The 20,517-nt window shown below is 38.3% G+C and overlaps 2 protein-coding genes and 1 long non-coding RNA gene across 4 annotated transcripts in view; 1 reads left to right on the top strand and 2 right to left on the bottom strand.

The window, feature by feature from the left end:
- Nucleotides 1-1,425: 1,425 nt before the first annotated feature.
- si:ch211-156j16.1 (uncharacterized protein LOC564557 homolog) lies at nt 1,426-10,419 on the bottom strand. The gene is made up of 4 exons (XM_056772665.1): nt 10,168-10,419; nt 4,457-4,819; nt 4,200-4,305; nt 1,426-2,626 (listed from the first exon to the last, which is right to left on the bottom strand). The coding sequence occupies exons 1-4, from the start codon at nt 10,232-10,234 to the stop codon at nt 2,620-2,622; spliced, it is 543 nt and encodes a 180-aa protein (XP_056628643.1). The 5' UTR covers nt 10,235-10,419; the 3' UTR covers nt 1,426-2,619.
- A 1,757-nt stretch (nt 10,420-12,176) lies between these two features.
- LOC130439967 (uncharacterized) lies at nt 12,177-17,735 on the bottom strand. Its single transcript, XR_008909513.1, has 3 exons — nt 17,598-17,735; nt 14,423-14,558; nt 12,177-13,378 (listed from the first exon to the last, which is right to left on the bottom strand). It is a non-coding gene; the product is annotated as an uncharacterized LOC130439967 (long non-coding RNA).
- Nucleotides 17,736-19,416: 1,681 nt separating this feature from the next.
- kazna (kazrin, periplakin interacting protein a) overlaps nt 19,417-20,517 on the top strand; it is a 29,959-nt gene continuing 28,858 nt past the window's right edge. For both annotated transcript variants that reach the window (XM_056772618.1, XM_056772617.1), the window contains exon 1: nt 19,417-19,863. In XM_056772618.1, coding sequence (XP_056628596.1) covers nt 19,686-19,863 — 178 coding nt within the window. In that variant the 5' untranslated portion in view covers nt 19,417-19,685. The remainder of the gene's footprint in view (nt 19,864-20,517) is intronic.

The following is a 20,517-nucleotide window of genomic DNA, read 5'->3' as shown; positions in this document are numbered from 1 at the left end:
ATGTTTTTCTATGGTTCACGTGCAGATGAGTAACATCTTACAATTGAGTAACTCAATGGGTAGCGCATGATGCCACCCACACAAAAGTCATGGGTTTGATTGCCCAGGGGCAAATAGATTGGTATAATGAATGCCTTCAATAAATTTGCTATTGATAGAAAAAGTCTGTTAGTTAGGGACATCAAGAGTTTGTTGAAATGGGCTTTGTGTCCCATGCAGTTTGTGTTATTTAAATTTGTTCATGTGTTTAGTCTTAATTTGTTAAAGTGCTTAGCGATTTCATTTCTTTACAAGATCATGTTTGCAAAACTGTGTGTATATTTGCATTTCAGTGTATGTCTTCTCCCGACATTATCTGGTATTTTGGGGGGGCATATTCTGGCGGGTTCACGTGAGTCTACATGCGAGTATGCATGTAGACCTGTGCTGGTCAGGAAGCGTCCTCCTCATTAGGAATGTACAGGGTTCATTGTATCACAAACACACACTTACACACACTAGTGTTACAGAGCTCAGGCTTCAAGCAGGACGTCAGAGAGGGTCTCCCACTAAAAGAGTCCATTGTTCACGACTAGAGAGAGAGGGTGGCTGGGCTACTGCCTAAAACCACATTCAAACACATACTCATATGCACTCCCACACAAACACACACACTTACGTAAGAGTGAACACTATGGCCCGGTTTCATAGACAAGACTTAGCCTAAGTCAGGACTATGCCTTATTTAATTTATGCTTTTTAAGTCGCTTTTATTAAAATGCCTTAGAAACAACATTACCGTGTGCATCTTGAGACAAAACAATGGCACTGACATATTTTAAGATATGTCAGGGCAAGATATTTTAAGTAAGGAAAGATCTAAAGTTCCTTTTAGTCTGGGACTAGCCTTAAGGCTTGTCTGTGAAACCAGGGCTAAATATCTTGCATCATTACTTTCTTACACCGGACGCGACAGGCGTGACACGACATAACAACCTCTGAATGGTTTTGTCGCGTCGAATCCAGTGTGAACAAAATTTAAATGGGTTTTAATGCGTTTCTAATGTCTTTTGTGGTGTCGCGTTGCACCGGTCACGTCCGGTGTGGACACGGTGTTAGGGCTTCCAAGTAAGAGGCTGTGAGAGATTGGGCCCTTATTTTGTTCAGCTTTAATTTAACCAAAGCGGTCACTTAAGAATACATATATATGGCTTGATTCTCCTTATCTCTTGGTTACATCTCCAATTTGTCTTTCACTATCTTTATATGCTAATACACTAAGAAAGAGAATGTCTGGGTGTGTGTTTGTGTGGAAGAAAAAGAATGAGGGGGTGTGTGAAAACCTGTAATGTCAAGCAAAAAGGGCCGGAAAGTAAACAGAGATAAACAGAGACAATGTTATCTGTAATCCACTGTGGCACAACAACACAACATGGCAATGCAAAATAGCTTTTAACTTTTTTATTCAAACAGAATGAACAACAACAAAACAATATCCCACACACAGACAAAACAGTATGTTGTAAAAGGACACTGAAGTGAAGTGACATGACAGATTATGAAGAGGGATCTGGCAAAAACTATCGTAGCAAACAGTTGCAGTGTCTATAACCCTTTCTAATTACTTTTCTTTAAACAGTTCACTTGTTCCTGATCTCTTCAAGAAAAGCTCATGATAAAGCCATGCTCGAGAATATCAGTAACAAACACATTAAACGTCAATGTAAACAGCAAAATCGAAAAAATGACACAGAAAATGCGAACAACTATATGATGCAAGATGTTTGAAGCTTTTTGATGCAGAAGTCTGTACAGTATTAAAATAATGTAGGAAACACATGCAATGTGTCCGTGAGGAACTTATGTCACATTTGAAGTGACATTTATGAACAACATAGTCAAGTGACACTGTATTAATACACTTCAAAAAACAAATCTTAACCTTATGAGAGCTCTAACATGTGTTGCTAACTAAACAAATATTAAAAAAATGTGTATGTATGTATTAGAGTTTTAGGCATCAGTGTTGAGGATGCTAAACTAGAAAATGACACATAAAATGACTGTGCCTGGAACACAACTTGTCCTTAGTATCTGCTTATGACAAAATGTACATAATGCGTCATACTCCTAGGACACCATAATTAAATAAAATCATTGTTCTGGATCATGTCTTCATTTGTTTGTTTATCTGTTTCATACTCAAATACTTGGATGTGCAGTTTCTTTGTGTGATATATACACTCATTGGTATTAAAAAAACATAAGCTTTTCCTTGTATGCGCAACTGTTTGTTGTTTGTTTATTATGCCCTTCACAAATTCACAGTAGACCACATACATTCTCTTGTTAACATTTATATGCATTTTCAAAATAGGATCATCTGAATTCATGTGGCCTCCCAATGTTGGGGTAAAAATAGGCTATACAATGAAATTTGCCGAGTTTTAGGCGAGATAAATGGGGTTAAATGAGGAGGTTGTGGAAAGGTTGGGGAGGGCATCTCTCTGAATAAAAAAAGAGGATGTGAAATTTCTCATACTGCCCTTGTAGTCCTTGAAGATTAGAGTGCAGCTTTTTCTTTTAAACATCACAACCAGAATCTCTTCTTCTTCTTTTGCTGTTGTGCTGATTTTCTTTTCAGGGACTGTAGAAAAAGTGAAGAAAATATTACCAACAGACACAAGTTGTTACCCATGTAACAGACAAAAAGAGAACAGATAAGCATCAACAATATGTGTTATTAAATTAAAACAACATTTTATTCCATTTTACATTATGCATAAGGGAATAGTGTACAATTTCTACACCACAGACTAGTAAAATGTTCAATTTTTTAATGGTTGAGAAATTATTAATTTCAAACAGTTTTGACCATACCCCAGTTTTCCACTGTCCATCACACAGATATCCCCACCATTAAAGTGATAGTTCACCCAAAAAATCTGTTATCATTTACTCAGCCTCTTGGCATTTCAAACCTTTATGACTTTTTTCTGCAGACCACAAGACCACAAAAAAGATATTTAGAACAGAGTTTGTTACGGAACAGCACTGGACCCGATTCACTTCTATTGTTTGGACACAAAACCAATGCAAGTGAATGTGGTCCAGTCAACAAAAAATTTCAAAGTATCTTCTTTGGTGTTCGGTGGAAGGAGGAAACGCATAGGCCTACAGGTTCGAAATGACAAGAGCGTGAGTAAATTATGACAGAATTTTCATTTTTGAGTGACCTATCACTTTGACTCAATGTTGGATGCTCAAGTCAAACTTATCAAATGAATGCTTTATTTAGGGCTCGATACTTACATTTTGGGGGGATCAAATATCTTAACCCTCTGGTGGCTCCTTGTATAGGTACTCACTCATACTTGGAGTGTAGGAGCTATATTTTGATCAATACTATTTTTACTTAATTTTTCAGAGGTTCAGGGAAATTTATCGTTTTAAACAATATATATGCAATAATTATGATATATTTTTCATTTGAATATAATAATATATTATATAATTGTTTATTTTAAAATCCTATACCATTCCAATAAAGTATAACATTTTTTTTAGATGTAGCCTATAGAAAATCAAGCTAACCAGAGGGTTGAAATAGCATTTGCACATTAAGCTGGAATAATACAATATTGTAACATTTAAAAAATTACACACGTTAGATTTAAACAGTTTGTCTACCAATTTAAACGTAATTTGAATTAAATGGGTTATTTATTTATGTATTTATTGTTTGCTTGTTGGGAGACACTTTATTAGTAACAGAGACACAGCATGACCAGCACTATGTTGTCGCTCCATTCTAAATCAAAAAGGGTACCAGAGAATGAGATATTTCATGCACAATTGTAGTGTCTGTAGAGCATGAAGAGCAAAGCATTACATTGGAAAGAATGTCATAATCAATTATCCCATCATTTTCTCCTAAAAAACTTATATCCAACAGTACTATAGTATATTAACTTAGAGGGACAACATAGCTTTAACATGCTGTAATGTATTTATTTTTTTGTGATTAAAAATAAGCGATTGGATTAATTTCATTAACAAGGATTATGAATTAAACAATTTACAGAAATCAAGATGCCCTGATGTTTTTGAGGCTTTCGTTTCTTTGCCGTCCTACAACATAGAAAATCATGTACTGTTAACATGCAAAATTTATTGTGTCATGCTTACTACAAAAAAAGAACTTTACAACAACTACTTACGAGTACTGGCCCATTCTCCTGACCACCAAGATGATTACAGCAATGACAACAATCACTGCGATCAATGCACCGATTACAATCCCCACCAACGGTCCGGTGCCCGTAGCTAGAGAGAAGACATTTCATATCATCAACCTCTCCTCCTCCTCATAAAATCACACTCTCAATGATTCAAACTATAGTTATGCTATAAGTTTTATCATCAATTTGTACCACTATCATTTTTTATGTGTCTATATAGATATATTTAATCTAACCTTCTTCCTCATCTATCAACAGCCCATTCTTTGACGTTCCTGCCTCTGTTTGATTCAATTCATGAGATATTGCTCCTCCTTCATCAATGGTAGTAGTGTTGAATAGCTCTTCAGTTTCAGGTTGTGCTGATGTTGTTGTATCTGTTTGGATTTCTGTTTCTGTTGGCGCCTCTGATTGTACTTGTGCTTCCGTTGAAACCACTGGTGCATCCGTCGCTGTGACAGGCACCTCTGTAGTGTCCGGGAGAGGTGCTTCTGTTGAAAGTGGAGCTTGTTCCTCTCCTTTTTCTGTGACAGAAGGCTGGTTTGATTCAGTCACTGCTGGCGTATCCAGATTTGGGTGTGTTGGCACCGCTATAGTACCTGGCACAAATAAATAACAAATACAAAAATGACAATATGTTCATCCATAAATGAATCCAACTCAAGTTGTTTTAAACCAGTATGATGTACTGTCTTCCGTGCAAAACGAGATTACTTTTTTTAATGAATGTTGACATTGTTCGTTTATTTTTATGTTATGGATGTGAATGGTGACTGGGTCTGTGTACTTTTGGCAAATAAGTTTATTCGTTTTAGACCTCAAAACGTTAAAACGAATAAACAGTTAATTTATCACATAACATGAAAAGACAATGAAATATGTGATATAAACATAATTTGGAAAGAGTAGGAAGTAGATTAGTTATAACCTAAAAAAACAAAGACTTTTGACGTTTAATTTCTTAAGCAAGCACTTGAAGAAAGTGGAAAATGAGAGTACAGATTTGGACGAGGGCTCTGAAATTCCAGAAACACTGTTCGCTCTGTTTTGCTCTGGTTTCAGTTGGGTAAGCCAGTACGTTCTCATGCCCCGTCATTAATAGGGAGAACATTCCGGCCTCTCCATCAGCCAAATAACTACGCACTTAGACACGTATAGAGTCATCCAACCACCCACCTGAATTTCCCACCCTAACTACTCAGGAAGTGACGACTAATGTTGTCACTTCCTTTCTTCGTCATTCCCTCTATTAGTCTAATTGTCTCACTTCCTGGCTGGAGTCAGCATTGCCCAATAGGAAATGCACTGGACGAAAATCCTCCCTCTTAAAATGGGCAAAAACTGGCTTTTTTCCTCAGGCACTGATCTTGGATCCTTCTGCATCACTCAGGAAGTCAGACCTCAGAATGCAACCGTGAAAGGCACAGCAAAGCTGGTCTCAGAACTGTGCTATGTGTCAGAGTAAAAGCCAGATGGACTCCATATGACAGTCTTTCTCTTGGCCATCCAAGAGGAACCGCCCTTTAAAATAACATCACCTCAGCTACTGAACTAGACAGTTTCATATCAAACTGAGCCCAAGTTAACCAGATTAAAGTCAGCACATCATACACACACCATCATGTGAAGGGTGAATGTTAAATTACAATTTGTTATAAAACATTTTAATTTATACAATCTAGGAATGTAGATTTTATCTGAGGCTGACTCACTATAAGTAATGCCTTTACAGAAAAGAGTAGGAATTAATTATAGATATGCACCCAGATGGGTATTTTAATCTTAAATTATAAACAAGGTAACTGGACTTCACGAATAAAGCACAATATCCAAAAACATGCTCAAACCTCTTAACTTCGAAATACGCATATTTATTTCATTGTATCACATACTGATTTAAAACCTAAGCGCACCAGAAGTCACTATGGACAAAGGGACCAGTATAGGCCTAACTGTAGTTGTATTGCAAGACAAGAGCATCCTTTCTGTCACACAGAATTCAAAAATATTCACATATTCAATATTCATATATCACAGGAAAATTGAGCAAAAAAAGCCTGTCGAGACTTGGGCGGGGTGGGGCGGGTTCAGAGATCACAATGTCTTGTGTGTGAGAGAGAGTGTATGTTTATATTAATGCTCTTGTTGACTGCTGCTAACAATTAACTAATTATGTTTGAGACCCCAACAATTAGTTCTAAGTATGGCTCACTTCCTCTCCAACTACACAGAGAGAGAGAGAGCGAGAGAAAGAAGATGTGATGGGAGGAGCACAGTAAGGAGAAACATTTTCTCACACTTTAAGTGTGTGTGCATGGGCAGCTCTGTAACTGTATGGAAGGGTGTGGTGGCAATGCTTTCTGTCTGCATGGGCTCGAAAAAACCTACTTGCAGTTGTGCCACAGAACATAAAAATAACAAATGAAATCAATTGTGAATCTCCAATATCTTTGGGTAATATCTTAGCTCAGATATCAACAAAGACATTCAAATCTAGAGATATTTTAATGTAAACATTCCATTCCATTCCATTTTCTACCGCTTATCCGAACTACCTCGGGTCACGGGGAGCCTGCGCCTATCTCAGGAGTCATCGGGCATCAAGGCAGGATACACCCTGGATGGAGTGCCAACCCATCGCAGGGCACACACACTCACTCATTCACTCACGCACTCACACCGTACGGACAATTTTTCCAGAGATGCCAATCAACCTACCATGCATGTCTTTGGACCAGGGGAGGAAACCGGAGGACCCGGAGGAAACCCCCGAGGCACGGGGAGAACATGCAAACTCCACACACACAAGTCGGAAGCGTGAATCGAACCCCCAACCCTGGAGGTGTGAGGCGAACGTGCTAACCACTAAGCCACCATGCCCCCCTAATGTAAACATTTCTTATTGAAATATTTCAAGACCAAATTATCCATAGGCTAGGCTGCCCATGTTCATAATAAAATTCAGGATTTGTTACCATATGCTGGTATCCTCTCATATGAGCTTGTTTATTTTTTAATACAGAATAGGAAGATAAACCTCTAAACCAACGTTGATACTTAAGGGGGACGTTCACCCAAAAATGAAAATTCTGTCGTTTTTTACTCACCCTCCAGTTGTTCCAAATCTGTATGAATGTATTTATTATGATGATCACAGAGAAAGATATTTGGAAGAATGTTTGTAACCAAACAGTTCTTGGCAACCATTGACTACCATAGTAGGTAAATTGCTTTATAAATATCTTTGTTCTGTTGAATAACCAAAGAAGATATTTGGAAGAATGTAGGAAAGCAAACAGTTCTGGGGCATTTTGACTACCATTGTCGTTTCTCCTGCTACGGTAGTCAATGGGGTCCAAGAACTGTTTGGTTACAAGCATTCTTCCAAATATCTTTCTCTGCGTTCATCAGAACAAAGGAATGTATACAGATTTATAACAACTCGGGGGAAGAGTAAATGAAGGCAGAATTTTCATTTTTGGTTGAGCTGGTTAAACGAATCATGACTAAGAAAGATCTGAGACTCCTGGATAACAGAACAGCCTTTGAGCAATACAATTCTCCTCTGGGTGTACATGAAAATCCACACATCAGATGATCAAATTTATATCTATGACCAAGCCTGCAGCTTTTCTCTGAGAAAATAGAAACCATATAAGGGAAAAAGGGGGAAATTCAAATGGAAAGATAAATAAAGAAGAGGAGGGAAATTTCTCTTCAGTATTAGAAACCTTTTAAAAAAGACCAAAATACCATTTTCAGGGGTACACAAACTGAGACCACCGTCACTCTAATTTATCATTATCGCAATCTACTACTTCAGCAGTGCTTGTGTGTGTGTGTTGTGAGGGAGTGTGAAGCTGGAATGTTTTAGTAATGGGGAAAAAAGCGAGAAGATTAGAACATCTCATAAAGTCAGATTCACTCCCTCGCACGCACACATACATGTTACACGGCATGTCATGAGTGGGCAGTGGAGAACAGAGCAAGTGGAAAATCACTCTTATCATGAGAGCAGCACCCACCTGCTCTTCCACTCACAGTCTTCAGGGACAACATGTCTCAGACTAATACAAACAACCTAATCTGAGTACAATGCACAAGGTTCCAGACATGGAGACCAGAGCTCCACAGTTCCCAACAAATCGAAATGCTAACTCAAACCCGTGTGATTGTCTTTTAGAAAAAAAGATATCTTGAAAAATGTTGGAAACCAAAACCGTTGATCCCCATTGACTTCTTTTGTATGGACACAAAACCAATGCAAGTCAATGGGGACCAACGGTTTTTGGTTTCCGACATTTTTCAAAATATCTTCTTTTGTGTTCTGCAGAAGAAAGAAAGTCATACAGGTTTGAAATGAAAAGATGGCATGTAAGTAATGACAATATATTTATTTGGAAGGTGAACCATCCCTTTAAGGATCGGACGTAAATGAAGGAAATTAATTCCTATTCAACACTTTCAGTACAAAGTTAATTTACTTTGAGGTATATGGAGATGATTCAGATCAACTCTGTGAATTGGCAGAGTCTGTGGTTGCATTTGAAGGTCTTGCGGGTGGCTCAGGGTTCATATAGCTAAATTAACACCCTGTACACCCAATACTTCAATGTCTCACATGTCAGTTTACCAATATCCTTTTCATAACACATTTCACAACACATAACGAGTTGAATCCATTTGGAAAGCAAATTTTGAAAGCAATTTGATGTACGATCCATGTAAGAATAATTCTAAGTGTTAAAATGAAAAGTTTATGTAAGACACCAAACAGATGGAGGCTCGCTTTTAGAAAAGGGAGTGGCACTTCGGGGCTGGGAAAGTGGGAAGCGAGGGAGACAAGTACCAGCAGGAAAAAGAATGAGATACAGAAGTGGAGAGAGGAAGTCTGGAGAGGAAGAGTGTGCACCCATGCTGCTCCTCTGTTTGCCTGAGGACCGTGCTTTTCCAAAGTTTCAAACTTGCTGAATGGTTCAATGTAACGGTTTAGAGGGCTGTAACCGACACTGGGCAACGAGTCAGAGACGCTGCAGTTTAAAAATAACACTCATACCCTACAGCCCACCTCTAAAGGGCTTGATACCCCGCCAAAGATGGTTACAAGTATACAAGGGTGAGGGAGAAAAACAGCACAAAATAAGCGTGTGCGGGCTGGGGCGTCTCTCCTCAGTCTGCTCTGCTCTCTGATGTGACCAGCCTGTGTACTGAATGCTCATGTTGGTGCCGTTAAATATAGAGTTCGCTCTATTAATACACGTGGTTTACCCTGCCCAGAATGAATGAGGGAGTTGCTTTTATGTTTCTTTTGTCTGTTATTTGTGCTCTTCATCCTTAATATTTTCTTTAGTTTACATGTTGAAAATATCTTTACTGCTTTTCTGCAAATGCTTTGGTGCTTTGAGTTCCAGTCATGGCAATAAACGACACCAAAATTGAAAAACAAAATTGAGAGACATAAATCTGTGCTCGGTTACCGGAATAAGTGCACCATTACATCATTTTCCCAGTCCAGCGTTCAAATGAGAGAATCACTGTATCAGCACATGCTCACATGTCTGGATTACCTTCATCATAGTCTGAACATTTTTAAACCTCACAAATATCTTCTCTCTGACATAAGTATGACCAACATAACACTGATTTATGGGGAAAAAAAACATGACTATACGATTTCAATGTTGTATTCAATTCAATTAATTATTTCCTTTGTATATACCCAGATTCGAAGCCAAACCATCAGGACAACAAATCCACCTCCCACATTTGTCCAGAAACTTGAATAAAAGTGTTATGTTATTCAGAAACTACAAAGAGTGAAGTAGTGTGTTGCTCAGTCAGTGAGGATATACTGAGTATAAAATTATACTGCATTAAATATATAAAAAATATAATCACAAGGTGTAATACAAAAGTGTGATACAGCACACTTTCTATGCTGACTTACTTGCACGGGTGAAGGTACAGAACGGCCCCGTCAGGGCGACCAGCAGCAGCAGTGTGATCCTTGTCATGGTAACTGCTCAGTTCCTCCAACTGAAACTTTTTACAAACTAAGAGGCTCCCAGAAATTCACAGCAGGCTCTGGATGAAATGCTGGCTCACAAAGTCAGAAGTGTGGTTTGAAAGGAAAGGGACGGTGAGGTCTGGAGCAGCTGTCTGGACAGAGGCACTGAGAGCCAGAGTGAGAGAGTGTAAATGTGTGTGTTAAGTGTGTGTGTCTTGAGAGGGTGAGGGGGTTGGGCATTGGTGTAAGGTGGTCCTGCCCCTTGTTCCTTAAAGTCTCCGTCTGTCCTGCTCGCTCTCTCTTCTCAGAGTATGCCTACTTATTATGACTCATTAATTATATATAAGTATAACTCTATTAGTATCACACACTTTTGCATGTGTAGAGAAAGTGGTGAGACAAATAAAGATAGGTAAAATAATATTAAAATAATATACAATTATAATGATATGTCATGGCTGGCTATAAAACAAACGTATCCAAGCGGGATGAATAAAAAACAACATGAATGTTGATTGTACATTGGTGTAACAGCACATTGAAAATATGTGTTTTACAATTCTAGTTAACAATCAAGTAAATTCAGAGGTGACATACAACGTTAAAGGGATAGTCCACCCTAAATTGAAAATTCTGTTATCATTAACTCACCCTGAGATGTATCATTTTCTATGTTCTGCTAAACACAAAGGAAGATATTTGGAAGAATGTCATTATCCAAACATATCTCATAACCCGTTGACTCCCATAATATTTGTATTCCCTACTATGGCAATAAATGGGGGGAAGAGATCTGTTTGGTTACCGACTACGTACAAATATCTTCCTTTGTGCTTATCAGAACAAAGACTTTATGACTTTATACAGGTTTGGAACAACCTGAAGATGAGTAAATAATGACAGAATTTAAATTTTTGTGTCAACTATCTCTTTAAGACTACGAGTTCAACCTATTGAATAAATTGTAGGTGGTGTGTCCCTCCTATCCCAACATTGTTTCGGTTCATGTCAGATTAAATGTGTCATCAAACCCAGAATAAAGTTTGTTGACATTTTGAAGATATACTTAAAAGTATAATTAAGTATTCTAAGCATACTTGGCTAGTAATTGTACTTCAAAGTGTACTTTCATATTTAAAAAGATGAGCTACAAGTATAGAATTTTCAGTTCATCCATAATTTCACTTGTACGTATTAACTGAAAAATGTAGTTGTAAACAAGTTGTGTAGTTAACTTCTGTTACCCTTAAAGTGCACTTAAAAATCTACTTATAATTACTAAAAAGTGGACCAATGTACTCCACATTATACTACTAATACAGTGATATTATATGTACTATATAAATATAACCTAAGTAGGCCTATACTTGATAAAATTTACTTTGAATATACTTCTTTTGTGTAATGACTGAATTAACCAATAAAGCAAAAAGATGATAATGCTGAGGAATAAAAATGTCTCCTCAGCTTAAGTTTGAATCGGGGGCAGTATACCTCGCTCTCCTCAGAGGAAACTTTTTGTTTGTCACATCCTGTCTGAATGCCAAATGAATGCCTTCATTTGGTCAATTTTTAAGAGTAAAGGCACAAATGTATCCTTCACTGCCTTTGATATCCCACAATCCTGTGCATGCAATTCGGATGTTGGGGTAAAAATAAAAATGACCTCATCAAATGGCTGAAAGAGTGTTTTTTTAAATGTCAGTTTAATGTCAATGTTTGACATTTCTACTGAGATAAGAATTGTTGTAAAATATAAGCTGACTTGTATTCGTTAAAGGTTTGTTTAAGATTATTACGTTTAAATTAGTTATTTAACAGACGCTTTCATCCAAATTGACTTAAAAAAGTTGGATAAACAGTGGAAGCAATTGGGTCAACAGTATGAACATTCAGACAATAGTTTAAAAAAAACTGAAAACCCCTTGACCAACACTCTTATTGGCAAACAGTCTGAGAGTAATATGACAAAAATAAAGACATAAAATCATAGTTTTAAAAGCAATAAAAACATGTTTCACAAAACCTACTACAGTGCACAGCGCCAAGTTTAGTTTATCTAAGTTTAAGTAAGCATGCATTTTTTTGTTTGTTTATATATAGATAGAGTAGAAAAGATACAGAAATCAGAAATGACTGGTCAGGTGCTGACAGAAGAGATGTGTTTTCAGCCGATTCTTAAAGATGGCCACAGAATCTGCGGATAGCAGACAGATCATTGCACAGATGTAGAACCGATCCAGAGAAGGTTCATGAGAGCGATTTTTTATCTTTTTGGGATGGCACCACAAGACGTTGTTCTTTTGCAGAGCATAAGGTTTGGCGGGTACATAAGTCTGCATAAGTGAATGAAGATAAGGTGGTGCCGAACCAGTGGTGGTCTTGTAGGCCAGGAGCAGAGTCTTGAATTTGATGCGAGCGACTATAGGGAGCCAATGTAACTTATTGAAAAGAGGAGTGATGTGTGCTCTCTTCGGTTCATTGAAGACCTCTCTTGCCGCTGCATTCTGGATCATCTGTAGTGGTTTTGTTTTGCAAGGAGAAAGTCCAGCAAGTAGAGCATTGCAATAGTTGTTATTAGTCAGGACATGGAAGTATGTAGCATTTTCCTTACGAAGTACCTTCTCAAGCACAAAACGTTGCCTCTGTGAATGTGAACTCGTTGATTGACTAGACTGTGCGTCAACCGCTGTAGGATGCAGTCGCAGCAAGCAAGGGCCGAATGCTCCAATTTTATGCTGACATCTATTGGCAATGTAGTGTAATTGCACAGTCACAAAGTTTCTTCTGTCTGTAAGCGGCTACAACACAAAAAACGTATAGAGACGTGTAAAAATAGATCTGTTAACATCCAGATTTATATGATGGTAGATATGAATTTCAAAATGAACAGCTAAATACATTTTCAAGACATAACACATTACTAGACATTTACAACTTTCCTGTAGCTCAGTGGTAAGAGAAGGTTGTGGGTTCGATCCCAGGGGATTGCAAATACCTATGTAAAATGTATAGGATAAAACAATGTAAGTAGCTTTGGATAAAAACGTCTGCCAAATGCATAAATGTAAATGTAAATGAAACCCATTTAAGTATCCTTATCAGTTGAGGACCATATCTCTCTTCTGTGGAATTTCTTTTTTTAGAAAGCCTGCAACGAAAACAAACAACATCAGTTAAGCCAAGAAAATTAACTCACACCCACGTTTCCAAGGGCAGAGATTTTGCCATGCTTTCCCTACATAAACATTTGTGCATATGTGTGAGTGTGTGTGTGTGTGTGTGTGTGTGTGCCGGTGGGGACCTAAACCTTAATGCACTCAACAGGGGGACTATTGTCAGAACAATATTTATAAAAAAATTAAATATGCAAAACGTTTTCTGTGATCTTAAGGTTTAGGGGTATGGGATAAAATATACAGTTTGCACAGTGTGTGCGTGCGGCACAGCCTGAAAGAAAGTACACAGCAATGCTAACTTCTGGCCAACACTAATAAACTCATTCATACATTCATACAGGCACATGCCCGTAAGCACAGGATGGCAGATGCTTCACCAACTTTCTGTCTGTCAGATAGAACATCAAAGACAGACAACATACAAATGAGTGAGTATCTATTGTATTGCATCCATCTGTTAAGATCAAATACTTTATATTATAGAAGAAGTTAATAAAAACTAAAATAGTTTTTTACATGTTGTTTACAACAAAACGTCATTTTGCTGTCTTGTCTGTATAGTCCCATACTGTTAAGAATGTAATTCGGTGTCAAATGATGTATTCTTATGCTATTAAAATGTAATACATGTTTATTATATCGTTTGTTCATTCCCTATATTTAGCTTTTTAATAGTAGAAATGTTTGTAATATGGCTAATGTGTTATGGACAATTGTGTTTGATCCACGGTTAAATATGATGCCTGGATATTCAGGTTGTCAAATTCTGAGAGTTTAACCATAAACATTAACAAACATTAAGAAAATAAAACAGGAAAAAGGAGAGGAACATATTTTTTTCGTTTACTCAAAAGAAAAACTGTAGTAAGTTCATTTTCCAGTGTTTAAATCTTTTCTGTGGATGTCTTTGAATGTTGTGATTATAAATGATGAAGTACTGTAGATTATTCTGCACACACTTTGTCTATCAGAGGCTGCAGTTTGAGTAGATGTTGGGTGTCAGCACAGTCTTTTACCTCACTGCATTCAATCCTCTCGTTGACCGCCAGAGTTTTTAGCCCTCAGCTCTGTAGGAACAGTTCAGCAGAACCTCTTGGATAATTTTTCACTGCAGTGGTGACAGGCACTTCTGTCCAGAACTGCTTGTGTGGCCTGTAAACAACATAGGGGAAAGGTTAAACATGAATTTCAAGGTCTCTCACTTCACTGCAGAGCATTTGGATTCAGCACAACAGGACATTTTGATTTAGCTGATAAAAATGTCTGACCTTAGGTGTCAGTTCTCATTATATCTCACAGATGCTCACACACATACATTCCAGCATATCTCCCCATAAGGGAGGAATTATATTGAAGGCTATAAAAAGCATACCTGACAGCATCGTCAGGTTAGGTGACAAAACGTTTATTAACAATGTTTTGCTGTGGGTGTAATGTATCTCAATCTCTCACCCTGCATTTAACAGTGGGGTTGTTTTTAAAATAAACAAAGCTGGTAAAATAAATTCAGGTTTCTAATATCTGCAATGTTTTATTCACAAAATTAATTAATTTTGATTTGGAAAGAGTAAGAGCTGTATTCTATTCTATTCTATTCTAGTCTAAAATCTTTAACAGATGTTGTATGACATGTGACCATTAGATGGGGCTATACAGTCTAAATTTAACCTTCAGACCTAAACTCAAATAGAAGAACATCAATGCATATTTCCATATTCATGTTAAGAATGATAAAATGTATTGTTTTCAACAATAATTACACAATTAACAACTGGCTTTCCAGTTTATAATCACACAGGCACTATGTAATTAAATTCAAGGTTAATGGAGTAAACTTGATTCTGTGTAGGCCTAATTGATTTTACAATCAACACGCAAAGCATTTCCACAATTGACCAAATTCACTTTCCCTCAATCGCTAATAGCACAGTCACACTGAGCCAACAGTGTGTGTGTGTGGGTAGGGGACAAAGTGCCCCCACAAAGTTGGCAATATCCAAAATCCTTGTCCTTTTTGGGACACTTTTTGGTCAAAGACTTAACTTTGCAAAAAGTGCAAAAAGCTTGACTTAACCATGTTTTCACATATACAGTAATTTGACCTGACATTGTGAGAAATTTGGCTCTAACAGGTATAGCTTTTGCTGCACACACACCTTCATTTTGGTGTAATGGAAAATGAGAGATGAGTTTCAGGATTAGAATTGACACCAGAGAATTATTATCAGTCCAGCCTGTCATGCATGTCTATTTCACTTTAGATGCAGTCACAAATCTGCTATGAGTAAAAACAAATCTGTTCTGAATCATCTGCTATTTACCCATCACTGATGTTGCTAGCATTCAATACTTTCACATCTGTCTCCCCGTTACCATTTTTAAAATTAATTAACATACATCTCTTAAGCACTTCAGAAGAAGAGTGGTCTAATTTCACTCCAGTATCAATCGTCAGCTTTTTGAAATGATGTAGTGAGCTGAAGTGGTCTGCAACCCTCAGAAACAACAGAAAGTATATTTTCAGAATGAAGCCCTTTTGTTTAAATTGGTTTTGAAAGAGAAATATTTCCATAAACATGTGTTTATGTGTTTTTGGGGCTGTGTTTATATGCTGATATTTATTTCTCTGTTATTTGTATGTTGGAAAATATTTGTAACTGTCTTTGTGTAGATATTGCTTCTTGTCTTCGAGTTGTTCATTATAAACAGCCCCACACAGAATCTGCATCTGCACATTTCTGCAAAAGTGAAACAAGCTCTATAAATGTCTCAGCCCTTGCGTGTTTGTTCATTAAATATTTTGGGCTTGGCTAATAATTTCTGCGAAGATTGTGATACTCTCGGTTCATTTTAACACGCTGTACCATGTTTGAATCCATTCTAATCCATTCTTATTGAAAATCAGCTGTGGGACTGTGCAAAAGCCTCTGCAGATACCCTACTGTCAGGTCGTAATTAGAAGTGTTCCTGACTTCACATTCACAATCTTCTTCTGATGGAACCTTGGTCTGCCGATGCTGCCGCACTGCTCATTATAGTTTAACTCCATTTAAAACTCATTAAATTAAGCCGAAATGAAATTGTAATTAGAATTCAGTCGGATTGGAAAACGGTGATCACCCAGGGACTCTAAACATTACGAGTCTCATTCATTCTATTATGGCTTCTCTTTCTCATCTATAACCAATGTTAGTGCTTTATTGTTTAACTACTTTATGCATTTGTATGATTGTGCTCTTGTATTTTCTCGAAGACGATCCGTCTTTGTGCCGTCTGAATGAGAAGACGACGGCAGATGATTAAGAGCATGCAGCACTGCTTATTAAAAGATAAGCACTTTGGAGAGATACAGGTACACTCCTTCATGGGAAAAGACACGACAGACTCAACCCATAGAGAACACATAAGTAGCACACAGTGCTGGGTTGTTTTAACCCATCGAATATAAACATCCTCCTGGTTCATTTAACACAGCAACAGGGTTTATTAGTTTTTGACCCAATGCTGGGTTAAAAAATAACCTGTGCAAGGTGTAACACATTGGAGCATACTACACTAAGCCAGTACTGATGCTGTGTTGATGACAGTGTGAGTGTATTATTTTTAGACCTACTCATGAAGAATCATCATTATGACTAATTTGCCATTATTCTCTCTATGCAATTATAAAAACAAAATTCACAAATCAGGTCTGATCAGATTAGCAGCTAAAGTAATCTATTAAATACTCAAAATAGGAGGATGTTTGTATTTGTCAATGTACAAAGGAAGTCCTGGTATAGGTGGTTGATGCGTGTGGTTGGACAGACAATTTCCCTATCCCATCTGCTCCTGCTGTCCGACTCCAACCCTGATGAGTCGAACCCCCCCACCCCTTCCCCAGACCAAAGATCCATCGGCCAACCTGCCACTCAGAGCTTGGGGTGGGGGGTAGAAATGAGTATGATTTCACTTCCATCTTCCTGTCATCGCCTGTGCCATTTCTCATAAACCAAAGCACACACACCTATCTCCCACACAAAAAGCACATTTAATATAAATGAGCTTATTATAGGTTTACAAGGTTTATCTCGACTTCAGGATTAAAAAAGCTTTCCAGCTTCAATGCTCATGGTGCCATTAATGACCTGGGTTTGAATCAGCGCTAGACAGGCCTTGCAAGGACCAGACTAATCTCACACAGACACTTACCCGGGGGTCCCTGGAGAGCGGGCCGGGTCTGGGGTCTGCTAGAGTCAATTTACTATCCCCCATCAAGCCCCATCACCACACACACTCGCGTACGTACATCCACTACGGTCAGCGTGTAAAGGCCCAGCTGGATCTCAGAGGGCACATGTCACAAATGACTAACGTATCCCATAATGCCATCTGCTTCCGATATCCCAGAAGGCCTCCAACCAATCAGAAGGACATGGTCACCAAAGAAACACCTGACTGACATTAGAGGACGGGTTGTTACCATGGTGATGAGCCCAGCTAGGAGTGGGTTAAACCTACACAATACATTGTTTTAGAGGTTGATATCAGATATATGGAGCAAGAGTCGATTAGCTGTTGGGCAAGATGCTTAGCCACTTTGTCTCAATGAGTTTATGTGTGTGAGGGTCTGTCTGGTCCATTGTCTCTGGCTGTGCAGTGGCTACAATAATTGTCTCTCCTCTCCTCATTTTCCTGCTCAACAGAGCAGAGAGAGAGATCAGTGGAGAGAGGGGCCCAAAGAACAATGGAGAAAAAGATTCAGAGGGCCAATAAAGAGCAGACCAAAAAAAGAACAGAGCAAAAAGTGTAAATAAGATAAATGGTATTTATGTGGTCCTCTTTTTCTCTTAAGCCACATTAAATCTAATCATCCCTTGAGAGAAAAGCAGAAAATTTAAAACATCAGTCATGTTCTTAAATGCAATAGAGGTCACAAAAAATTGTCCTTCACAAGGGATTTTTCCACTGTTTGTCACCGACAAAAAGCACATTAAGACAGACAGCTGAATGTCACCCTTTACACACTGCTCTGCCACTGGCCTGGAGGAAGTGATGTCATAACAGAGTGTGGGAGGGGGAGGTTCATATGGCTTATAATATCAGCTGAATAGATTTGCAATATTTCAAGCAAAACAGCACAGGCTCTACCTGAAGTTATATGTTACCTTGTGACATGATGGATATGAACTGGAAACGGCCTCTGTTGTTTGTTCCTCAATGCCCCTTTTTTTCTGCTTGATTTACGAATGCATCCATGTGAAAAGCAATTATTTACAGCTGGTGGTCACCATCCTGAGAGGGGCTTGGTCAGTAAAGGCTAAAGTAGAAGAATTGACCTACTGTGGCTATTTTAAGAAGTGATGTGCGAATGAAGCAAGCGATGTTAAAAATTACAATTAATATTCCTGTTCACGCATAACATCCTCTCCAAATATACTGTTCAGCAATTTTGTAGATGACTTGAGCGGTGAATTGAAAAAAATGTAATTGCTCTCATGGACAAACAACATTCAGTCTTTGAATTCACAACACACAATTCAAAAACACAACACTTTGTCAGCTGAATGTGAGTTAATTGAGAATTCAAGAATGTCACATTTGCCTCTCATCATAACATCAGCTTTTCTGCTCTTTCCTTAATATTGATATTCTACGAAATCGTAACTGCAGACATGTTTGGCCAGAAATGACGTAATCTTACACATTTTAGAAAAGGAACTCAAAGAATGTTTCATATCAAGCTAATGATACTTGACTGATGTATGACCCCTTTAAATAATGAGGACCAGTTTTAATGAAACTTTGATTCCACTTTAGTGTGTGTATATATATATATATATATATAGAGAGAGAGAGAGAGAGAGAGAGAGAGAGAGAGAGAATATTAAACAAACAATTTAGATCTAAACACACGGCCGCTTTCGTTTTGACAGGTGCCCTCCTCTGTTTTCCTCACATGGTACAGTCCATTTAAACTATCGCTGGGAGTCTTCGCGTCAGCGCAACTCTCTCCACTAGAGCGCGCGACGGAGAGGATCGGGCGCGTTGTAAGGACGCCGACTCACATTCCTCTCCAAAGTCTCTCTCCACCTTATTTCTCTCTGACATATACACGCAGACATTACACAGCATGGGACTCTAAATATTCTCACTCATCTAGTGGAAATCGGACATTTCTGCGTGTATGCCAGAGCGGGAAAGAGACAGAATGGGATTGTAGTGTCTTCATGAAACAGATATCAATATGACTCGCTCCGTGAGTTCCGTGGATTTTACCCGCAGGCGAACATCCAGCGAATGATGGACGAGAACAAGCAGCTCGCGCGGCATATCGATGGCGCGATCCGGTGCGCGAGTCCGGAGGTGACGAGCCTGCGTGCGGAGCTGACAGCCACCGGCCGCGGACCGGCGGAACTCGGAGAGCTAGAAGAACAGGGAGAACCGCAGGAACATCAGCGGCAACAGAACCAGCACGGTAAAGAACCGCACCTGTTACTGCTCTCATGACTTACTGTACCTGTAAGACCCTTCAGTGAATAGAGAGAATACAAACTCTCTCTCTTCTTTCTCTCTCTATCTCTCTCTCATTCAAAATATGACTGGATGAACGAACCTGGCGTGGCTAAGTCATTGTTTCTGTTCTTTCACTTTATATCTATTGAAATTAGATTACATATGGCTTTACTACAGTAACCATAATTGAACCATTATATTTATGGTTTAATTATTGTGTTGTGGTGTGTTTTAATACAGTTTTCAATTTGTGCGTCTGGAAGTGTGTGTGTTTTTTAACAGTACTTGAATGTGTTTAAATAGAAAGTTCTTGTGTTTCTGTTTAGCAACATACATGCATCTTTCCTTGGTTACACAGGACTACTAAGAATCAGAGTAATGCTTTTGAACACAGGTCATATTTCAGGAAATTGCTCTTGATTTCCCATTAATACTGTCATGATGAGTGTGCAACACTATAAGAAGAATGCATACTACTCTCTGCTGTTAAAATATATGTTGCCCCGCTGTTTGTCTCTGTGTTCTATATTGTATCCTTGGATGCAGTTCATCAGCTGCTTGTTTTTGAGTCTCTTGGGTGTTGAGGGTAAAGCTGTCAGAGATCTACAGCCCCTCC

The sequence above is a fragment of the Triplophysa dalaica genome, chromosome 18 (genome assembly GCF_015846415.1).
Source record: "Triplophysa dalaica isolate WHDGS20190420 chromosome 18, ASM1584641v1, whole genome shotgun sequence".
NCBI lineage: Eukaryota > Metazoa > Chordata > Actinopteri > Cypriniformes > Nemacheilidae > Triplophysa > Triplophysa dalaica.
Note: the sequence above shows the minus strand (reverse complement) of the source record. Positions and strands in the feature narration are given on the sequence as shown.

Excerpts from the sequence above, each read along its gene's own strand:
- si:ch211-156j16.1 (XM_056772665.1), bottom strand. The coding sequence starts at position 10,234 with ATGACAAGGATCACACTGCTGCTGCTGGTCGCCCTGACGGGGCCGTTC. Across the intron at positions 4,820-10,167 it reads CTGTACCTTCACCCGTGCAA|GTACTATAGCGGTGCCAACA; the intron begins GTAAGTCAGCAT and ends TATTTGTGCCAG. Across the intron at positions 4,306-4,456 it reads GTTGATAGATGAGGAAGAAG|CTACGGGCACCGGACCGTTG; the intron begins GTTAGATTAAAT and ends TCTTCTCTCTAG.